The following is a 10,801-nucleotide window of genomic DNA, read 5'->3' as shown; positions in this document are numbered from 1 at the left end:
CTCCGAGAGAATTGCAGAGGTGACAGTAAGATCAGATTTGGAGCTGATGTAAATTTGGGTATCATCAGCATAAAAGTAATATCTTAAACCATATTTACATATTTCCTTCCCTCAAAGAAGCATATAAATGCTAAAAAACATAGGACCCAAGACAGATCCCCGAGGAACTAATGATAGATGAGTAGTACTTGTTTTCCATTGGACAAATGTTTTTACATTACTATGCACATTTAAAATTCTCCAAACTCTTAAATTCACATTTGTTTGGAAAAAAGTCTTTAAAGCAGGCTAAGCCAACAATATTTCTCACCATTTTCGACTGTATTTTCAAATGTGTATATCTAAAACGTCACTTTGTTTTAGTCAACTTTTATAAGTACACTAGATTACAGATTGTCTCAGAGATAATAGACATGGATTAAAAGCAAGCTTTGCTGTGAAAAAAAAAATCTTCTATTTAAACCGTTTTATTTGGAATGTGTCCATGTTTATGGGAAATACTCACTTGGAAAAATGCTAAATTTGATCCAGAACAGTCAGCAATGGTGGATAACCAATGGTGGAGACCATGTTGTGCGATTTTGATGTGCTGGGAGATTCAAAGTGTAAATCGTCAAGAAATCGAGACAGACCCGAGAGGATCTGACGTGAGAGCTGTCAGATTACACACCCTCTTCAAGGCAGAGGAATTTCTGTATGTTTACGAATTGTCAACATGCTTAATTATAAACAGCCCAGTTAGAGCATGACTGTTCACCATGCAGCTACCTCTGAATGACTAATGGCTATAATGATATGATGATAATGAAGAGATTTTCACTCCGCACAGGGTTATGATGAAAGGGATCATGGAGATAAAAGAGTGAGAGCTGAAAGGATACAGGTAAAAATGTTTCCAAACATCCCCTGGGAACACAACGTGAAGACACCAAAGTCCCGGCATGTCGGCGGGATGAGCGGAGAGAAAGCCCTCACAGGTGTGACAAAAGAATACGATGGGGGGCAGAGGGAGGACGTGGGCAGATAGGGCGGTCTGGAGCGAGATGGCAGCAGATAGGAACAGTGATGGTGAGTGACAGACTCAGACAGGGGGAGGAGAGTTCACACAGGGATGAAAGGACACTTACATAATCAGAGGCTGGATCATGATCAGGCAGCACTCGCTCTACCTCACTGCCTCTTCAGCATGAGCTGCTGTCAGAGAACAACTCCATAAACATGAAGAATACCAATTAAATGTGCCGGAAAGTTTATGACTCCTCAGAGAGGGGGAAATAGAGAGACAAAGCCAGGCTTCTGCTGGTGTATTCCTTTTGAATAACTTATCTATTCATTCTGTGCTCTGGGAAATATTTATAGAATAAAAAGTTTCCTATGAAGTTTTCTACATTTGATGAGTGTTTTATAATTCAAAGGCTCAGAGCTATACCACGCTCTCTGAAGATTACCACTGATTGACAAACATGGGTGTTCGAAGGCAAGTAATTACTATTCTCTCGCCGTATCATTTTGGGAGTTATGAACTAGACCCCTATAAAAACACCAGTAATTATCAGTTCCAGGGCTCCCTGTAATTAGCATCCCAGATGTTTCATTACTGATCACAATAGCGGAAAGGATCATTTCTCTCCATCTATACCTCGCACAATTCCCTTGTGTTTTAAGGGGAGGCACAGCAGTGTGCTCGTTTCATATTGTCGAAGCGGCTGAAGTCAGTCTGGGTTAAATCTTCTCAGCGGGTCCGTGATCATGCCATATTATTGAGTTTGCTGGAGGAGAGGGCAGTGGAGGGGCACTATCCACTGAAAAGGAAAAGAACGTGGATTGTGGATTTTTTCACTCAAAATACCACCAATATAAGAGCACATCAGCAGGAGAGGAGAACGCTTTTATCCATCTGCACCTATAATGATGCTCAGAGAAGCATAGAAAAAAAACAGCCCATTCTCACCCCCAAGGCGTCACCTAACTGCCTTGGCAAGCATTTTGACCATGCTTCAATATTTGACGCTTTAGGCGCCCTTTAGCGTCAGTTAGATGACGCCCTAGGATCGCGTGTAACCCTACCCCCACCCCATACCTAAACCTAACCGCGTCCTCTAACTGACGCTTTCCTTTAGTTCAAATATTGAAGCATGGTCAAAGGTGACACCTCGGGGAGAGAATGCGTTGAAAAAAATTATATCTGTGTTGGGCAAGCTACTAAAAAAGTAATATTTATTAATATACAGAAAAATTTGCATTAGCATTCATGTGTAATATTATATATAGTAAGCTGCAATGTGTTCAGATACTAGTTTATTTAAAAGAAAATTCCCAAATATTGTCTTGAGGAAATGTTGAGGAGTTTAATGATTGAGTCATTTATGCTGGAACAGCTTGTGACTTCGACAATTAAAGGGATAGTTCACCCAAAAAATTGCTGTAAATTTACTCACCCTCAGGCAATCCAATGTAGGTGTCTATTCTTATTCAGTAGAAATGTAAAAAAACAAACAAAAAAAACAAAACATGGTCCTTCATGACTCACATAATGCAAATCAATGGCTATACCGGCACTTTGAGAGTCAAAAAAATAAATAGGCAAAAGAAAGTTTATACCCTTGGCTCCATGCCGATTCATTGAGATCTTGTGAAGCGCAACGATCGGCGTGCGCAAGAAAATTAACATTATTTACATTATTACCTGTAATCCACAGCCTCGGCAAACGGGCAAGGGCAGTACTTGCTACCGCATCGCTACGGAGCATTTCAACCAGTAGCTTTGCTACATTTAGCAATGCTGCTGCCCATTCACTGTCTCATGCAGTGAGTTACAAATATGAAAAAGGTAAATGAACACACTGTTCCTGGTTTGTATTTTTCCTATGTTTGTCTGCTCACAGTGAGAGAAGCCCTCCCCTTCCACACCATGTCTGTGACTGTACACAAGCCGTGTGGAAGATCCCTGGAGCCTCTGTAATAACTCTCTCGGCTTCATTAGCTCCATGCGGGCCCGCATGCTTGTTTTCATTAAAACAGGAGATTGCTTTTTAAATTGTTTTACCTCTATAAGACAGGACAGCCGGACCACTTATCACAATTAAAGAAAAGGGAAAAAAGCATGAGGCTCCCTCTCTCTCCACCTCTCTGTAAGCGAGTGCTACCAAATCCAATAAATCCTTCCGTCATGCATTTCTCCTAAACGTTTTCCAAGATATAATGAATGAAATAAATATCAGACGCTGGGCCTTTGTCTTTTTTCATCTTCTCTTCTTCAGAACGAGGGCGTTATCTGTGGAGGAGAATATCTCTGCGCTTTGGTGTTTGCCATGTGCGAGAGAGCAAATTGTTTTGCAGTTAATTAGGGATCTTCTTTAAAAGCGAGAACAAACAGCACAAGGAGAGAACACTAATTGAGGAAGAACAAAACGAATTCAAATCAATAGCGGCTTTTCTCCGTTTGTTTGCTCGCTGCATGGGGAGTTGCTTGGAGAATTGAGGGGCATTTAGGGGTGGGGGAAGTGGGAGGGAAGCCACCACTGGGTTATAATGCACGCTAAAACACACACCATGCACACAACACAGCTATAATTACATCCCATTCAGAAAGCGGGAGAAGGGGCGCGTCTGTTGGTCTGTAAATCTCGCTGCAGGGGCCTGGTAGGGTGTCATTAGAGGATGGATAAGGAGCCATTGCACAAGGCCAGCACACCTCGCCCTGTGACACATGAAGAAATGTCGCCTAGATAGTCTACCGGTTGTGCGACTACATTACGTACGAAAAAGAGGCTGGGCTGAGGACGTACGTAATTACATTAGCAATAGCAGTGAATGTGGCTGTATGTATTAAGAGGCTAATAGATATGTGCGTTCAAGATCATGTTTACAAGCTGAGCGCACAAGAATGCCAGCACAAAGTCAATTACAAGTGAGATGACCAATCATGGTGATTTCTGTGGTCGTGGCTCCTACGTCAGAGAGGTACAAAGATGAACGTTAAGATAGCAATCTCAGAAATTTAGCATGATCATCTCACAGTGTGTTTGCTGCTACGACCTACGTCTACTGACTAGCTAATAAAAATGCAATATAAAATTGTGTCTTGATCAACGCGTCATGGCGCTAAAACTTAAAGGGGTCATGAACTGGCTTTTAAAATTTGATTATATTGTTGTCGGAGGCCAACTTATGACGTTCGCTGGGTTTTTACATTCAAAAATATCAAAATGAATTAAGTAATAGGCTATTTTCTACCCTAGTTTTGAGCCTCAAAAACGCTCGGTTGCTGCGTCTCGCACTGAAGACTTGGAAGTAAACGCCCACTGCTGTGAGTCGATAACAGTTTGGTTGTTGATAAATGGAATGGTAAACATCATTTTGGGTTTAATAAGATTTTCACAACGAAAAGGCAAAAATAAATCTGGTGTCCTCCATAATTCCCTTTCTTTCTGACAACAAAGCACTTGAATGAGAAGAGCTCATAATCACACCTTCAGAAGAAGGACATTTCTGATAGCACATGAAGGCAGCATTCAATGCACCAGCTATCATAATTATGACTTACCAACTTGAACATACAAACTCCCCAGGAGGACTTGAATACACCATTAGTCTGTTTCAACTGTACAGAGATGATTGCATGAGTAAGCAGGGAGGATGTATGGGAATCTCTCTCAAATTATATGCTGATAAATGACTTGCGGGGTGTAGTCATTATGAAGCGTATTATTCTATCGCAAACTTTACATTGCAGTCTTGTCTCCATCCATATGTTCTATTTTTAAGGCTAACTTTGGTCTTTCCCTTGGCAGATTCTTTGTCATGGGGATGATTTTAATTGGATTTGTATATATATATATATATATATATATATATATATATATATATATAACTCCAAAGGGGGTGAAGAAAAAAAACAAAAAACAGGAAGAGAATGAAAAAGATCAGAACACAGCAGTCACAGACAATGCCTTTGAGGCATATAATGAGCTGTTGTCAAAGGCAAATAATTTCATTAACTGTCACAATGAAAGCTACACCAAAAGTGCTCACTCAGCACCGAGCCTCAGAGAAAGAACCAGGATGACATTTCGAGAATGAAACCTTTATATTCTAATGCATGCACGCACACACACAACAGCATTATGATGATTCTGACAGAAGAGAGAGATTGTGGGTAATTGTTCTCATTCTTGTTTATACCATTTTGTTTTGTCCCAGGTCTGGAGTGCTGGACTTGGGTGAGGGAGATCTTCTTGAAAGATCAAATCATGTGGGAGTCAGCTCTGAGTGACGGCAGGCCAGGGGAATAATTTGCGTCTGCAGATTGCCCATGACTCCAGTCGCATCGTCTCATTTCCCAAACATGAATTTCTGCAGCTGATAAGATGGGACATTTCTTTGGCAGATAGCATCTTGTGCTTAACAAAACACTCACAGGGGCTGCAGCGTCTCACATGCCAGAAAATACTGTATGTTTGTCTGAGTCACCCAAATATTAATCCCTTAAGTGCAGTAAACACACACACACACACACAGTTGTTTTAAATGGGTCAGTTTAGATGTGACTCCACATAGAAGCCAACCTTAACAAGAAAATTTGGCATTTTATTCAATAAACTAGATGTGTGATGAGAAATGCTAAAGTTCAGCTGAAGTCCAAATTACTCATAATCAGATATAAAAAATGGTCAATCAATTATTTTCACATTTTAAGCAACAATATTTTTCCCCCTTCTAAACTAAAAAATAAAAAATAAAAAAGAGAAATATTTAGTGTCATGTCATTCATGATTTTCTTTAAAACCACAAAACCAAAGACAGATTTAAATTGTGTGTGTGTGTGTGTTTTATAGATTTATAAAAGATCTCTGGTCTGGTGTTCAGAAACTTCATGATTATAAATATGAAGGAAATACAGAACAAAAATAAGACATTAAAGTAACACCAGGTAACTTTTCAACCTTCATAATATACAGTATTTCCAAGTTTCTTGTGATGCTACATCGACTTACAATAGGTTGTATGACACGTCTGCCATTGCCTGACGGGGTCTGTATCGTTTTTAATCATACTTTTAAACTTCAGGTTTCGGGTAGTAACCGGCGAACAAAGAGAACTACAAAATTCGACTGCTGTACGTCATATACGTCACTTCCACCACAACCCTCACTTCCTTAAAATCGGACGTGCAAGCCAAATGTTTTAGTCATGGCCGAAGCAGCACGGAAAAACAAGAAAGCAAAGGTTTTATCGGAGCAAAGCAAAAAGAGAAAAAAGAGAAAGTAAATGCGTTAAAGGCAGAACAGAGATCAAGATTGGGCCAGCATTTTCTGGCGTGAGCTGAAGGGGTGCCCGACCAATGCGGACTTGGCTGTCATGCTTTTGGACTAGTATGTACATTATATTGCTTGCATGCTATCTCTTTGTGTTTTTTGTCTGCCTGACCATGTTACGGAAGCTATCTTATCCTCCATTTATCTTCAAAAATAAAGTTACCTGGTGTTCCTTTAAATGACCACCAGAATGAGCAACTTGATGAACATTATTCAATGTTAGATGTGCAATATTACAATATTTAATATAAGAGTATAAACATTTTGATGCCAAAGGACCCCAAAATATATACGAGGGACCCACTTCTTAATCTAATCTAAGAGAACAACATTGATTATATAGCCTAACATTCAATAGGCAATATTATAAAATTGAATGTTGAATTTGTTAGAATGGTATTTTGATTATACATTTAATAATACAGGAAAACCCATTGGATATTACATACCATTTATTACTAAATATTAGGAAAAATATTATTATAGATAAGGAAATGATTAACACATCCTCAGACAACAATTCGAAAGACTGTTGTTGTCGAGACACATCATCCACAAAGAAACCAGACAAAAGCATTTTTTACACTGAATATCTGTATTATAAATAGACCATATTACATATTTTCTCATAAGTACATCAATAAGTTATAACTTCAATGATTGACCTTGCATCTCATTCAGTATCTATGTGTTTGTGGCATATCCTTTATCCCTGGAGCTGACCTCAGAGTCATAAACTATTCGACTGGCAATTAAGCGGACACCCTGTGCCTTTAAGCCTGCGAAAGTTTCCCTCTTAAATCACCTCGCGTTCACCTCACGGCACGCTCCACGGTGTCAACTGATATATGCTTTTTCTTTCTCTTTTTGATAATTGCCTGATCGATATGCGGCGGCTTAACTTTCTATGGAGCGAACGGGTCTCAGTCAGCACTATGGGATAGCGCAACCATGCAGCCACACGGTCGGTGAGTATAAAATGAAGGCTATCACTTATCCCAATCAAAACACTGCAACTAATCACCTCACATAGACGGCACCGTACACACACAGCACTAAAGAGGTGAGGATCTGTACAAAAGCGGGCAGAACAGATAAATCCAGCTCTGCTTCTTCAAGAGTGAGAACCCTATGTGTATCTAATCTCAAAGTCATTTTCATTAGAGGTTTCATCAAGTAGGCCTACCTTTTAGACAAATGAATATGCTTACATATATATATAAAAAAAACAACAACCTGAAGATGATGCATGGGACAAATTAATGTGTAATGATAATAAATTCCAACACGCAAAACCTTATCAACGGAATGCCTTTATCTTTTAAGTGAACGAGAAGGTAGCTAATAAATAAACCTACTACATGTCGTTTCAGAAAGTGCTTAGTATATACACAAAGCCTATGAGTCATCATCAGTGCACATAGGTGGCGGACTCGAATCACATCGTATATATGACTGATCTAGACCAAGTGTTCGGAAATGCAAGAATGATTTTTCTGTGATTGAAAACCAGTTTTCTCGCCTGAATGATAGATATATCCAAAAGTATTATGCCTAGAAGATAAACAAACTATTGCAATCATGCAAATGAAGCATTTGAAATCACAAGGATGCTGATACGTCCTTTGAAAAATGGCACATTGTGTTTCCTACAAGGTGCATAGATACACAGTTATGTACTATTTGAATTCTGTATTGCAAGACGGCGTCGACTGCGTTTGATATATCTGGCTGTTTCTAATCCTTGACCTCAAAGACACTGAAATATTAACTAGTAGCTTTACAAATCTTCGCTCTCCCCAAACCCAGTGATATGAATCCTTCCTGAAATAAAGTGTTTTATGAATGATAATTACATTTTCACTTTGCAACCATCTTGACATCTTTTGTCTCTTTCTCTTTCTTCTGCCAGGATTCAGCACTTTGCAGAGGCTGCATGGGATCGCCGGCTCAAGTCATGTGTGGAAGGTAATAATATTTTGGTATAATGGGTTTAAGCCAGTGAATTAAACATTAGCTCAGCTCAGATAGAGACCAAACGGGGGGAAAAAATAATGAACCGCAAATAAATAATTGAAGGCGGCATTGTTGTTTTTCAAATTGCTCACTCGGGGTTAGTCGTGTTTGTTCCTCATTTGTTGCATAGGCCGCGTTTACCATTGTATAAACACCAACACAGAATGCAATCTCGCAAAGCTGCGGGACTACCGTTCCCTTCAAAGTGTGAAAGGAAGAGGGAAACGCTTGACTTATGGTGAGACAGATTAGTTGAATTCTGGCTTCATGGGAACTTGTCTGAATACCGCACAGCTATGTACTGAGGTGGCCAACCTGAGCCCTTTGGTAAAATCCTGTTACAGTAATATGAGTGAGCTTTCACGACCCTGAGCATACATGTCACACACATACAGGCAGACAGAGAGATACATGGCCAGCAGTCTCTGGTGCGTATGCTTGATTAACCCTGTGTGGGATTGACATACTCCGGGTTGGTGTAGGAGAACCCCAGGAACTCGTCCTGGTCCAGATTCATGATAAACAGCTTGTCGATGGGCGTGAGCTCCACAGCCATTTTAGTGAACTCTCGGTCAAAGTTGCAGGTATCTCGGCTGTTTCGCTAGAAAAAAAGAGAAAGGAAAGGGGTGTTAGTTGCATTTGCAAAATATTACCTTCAAAATCCTCAGATCTTGAAAGGATAGTTCACCCAAAAAATCGCACTTCTGTCATTATTCACTCAACCTCATGTTGTTCCAAACCTGTATACTGTTATTTTTTTTTCCAGTGAAACACAAGTAATTAACAATAACAATTAATAGGTAATTATCATTGCCATTTAAGTGAAATTACTGAACTTAAATATACAAGTTTGATAAAAATCATCATTAAAGAAGAACATTTCAAATGGCATTTAGAGGCTTTTGCATCTGAACTCTTCATATATAAATATTCAATTTGAAAAAAAAAAACAAACAAAAAAAACCAGCATATAGCTTTGGATTAAAATGAGGATGAGTAAATAATGACAGAATGTTCATTTCTGGGTGAACTGTTCCTTAAAAATCCACATTAAATTGGAAGCTGATGGAAATCCGACTCTAGGCAGAAACCCAGCTGTGTTAAAGGCTGAAGAAGAAGTGTGTGCAGAAGAAGAAGGGATTCCACTTCAGGAGAAGACACTATAACACACAAGCACTTAAAAAGACGCCCAGGCCACTGATGAGACTCATATCTCAATGACAGTCCCCATCCAGATCTGCTGTGGCAGACGCTCGCTGCATTGACACTGTGCGGTGCTGTTTCTTTTATGAAATGCTAAAGCGTAGGCACGGCTGGCTTTTCTCTTTTACTCTATATCCCACTGCTTCTCTCGGCGAGAGGAGTCTAAATGAAAGGGGCAGACGGTTTGTTAGGCCCACAGGGCTGTTCTTACTGGGAGAATTCCTCTCCGCTGCGCTACTGCTGCTGTGGCCTTGTGTGCCAGCGTGCCCGAGGGAAGAGCCAGCCTGGCTCAGAGGACACACACACACATTCAAACACATACTGAGTGGGAGGATGGAGAGGGAAAGAAGACAGAGTAAATGAAAGAAAGAAGGGGGGGGGGGATGGGGGCAAGGTGGGCCAGAGTAAGCTAGAAAGGGATAGAGGGAATGTGACAGAAGGTGTGAGAGAGTGGGAAAGATGGATAGGAAAAAAACAGAGTGAAGGAGAGAGGACTGGGCCTTCTCTGGGGCTAGACATTGTTAATGCACTGCTTGGCAATGTAAATCCATGAAGGCAAAGGAAACGCTGGCGTGGGGGGGAGGGCCGCGCTCAATATGCTGAGCGTCAGTGGAGCAAGAAGCTTCAGCAACGCAAATACTGCATAACGTTTCAATGCACAAATTCACACACAGTGCTACGCTGGGTTGTCTTGTAGAAATGGGTTTGATGGGGCTTTCATCTCAAATTATAGTGGAGGAAAAAAATACATATTCCTGAATGAACGCCATTACGTTGTGTTCAATGAGTGAATATGCAAGCTGGTTTCTGCCTCAGATTAAAATAAAAATAAAAAATACATAAAAAAGAATAGAGCTGGGTAGGCCTCTATTTACTTCTATAATCGTTATTACAAAGCAAACGGACTACACGAGTATAAAGTTGTATTTATTAGCAGCGTGTGCTAGCGTATCGTCAACCGGTATGAGAACCGAAATCATAACCTAAAACATTATGAAACGGTCTGACTAGTATAACTTCACAGTAAGGTTAGATAAAAAAAGATGTGCTTGTTGATCTTTGAGGGGTTTAGCTGACTGAGGACGTCCACACAGTTTAATCCAAAGACGACTCTTGTCAGGATTTGACTTCAGTTTTGGGAAGGGAAAAAATGGACACCCCCCTCCAACCTCTCTGGGAAATGCATATCTGTGTTACAAATGCCCCAGGCACAACGTTTAATCATATTTTTGATAAAACGGCGACAGTAATAGCCTGCCGAGACC

General features: G+C 40.2%; 1 protein-coding gene across 1 annotated transcript in view; it reads right to left on the bottom strand.

The window, feature by feature from the left end:
• Positions 1 to 5,065: 5,065 nt before the first annotated feature.
• The window catches only part of prkcbb (protein kinase C, beta b), a 127,724-nt gene continuing 121,988 nt past the window's right edge, over positions 5,066 to 10,801 (bottom strand). The window contains exon 17 of the mRNA XM_039685744.2: positions 5,066 to 8,934. Within this exon, the coding sequence (XP_039541678.2) occupies positions 8,776 to 8,934 (159 nt within the window). The 3' untranslated portion in view covers positions 5,066 to 8,775. The remainder of the gene's footprint in view (positions 8,935 to 10,801) is intronic.

Source organism: Pimephales promelas, chromosome 3 (genome assembly GCF_988280905.1).
Source record: "Pimephales promelas chromosome 3, fPimPro1.hap1.1, whole genome shotgun sequence".
NCBI classification, from domain to species: domain Eukaryota; kingdom Metazoa; phylum Chordata; class Actinopteri; order Cypriniformes; family Leuciscidae; genus Pimephales; species Pimephales promelas.
This window is presented reverse-complemented; position numbering and strand designations above follow the sequence as displayed.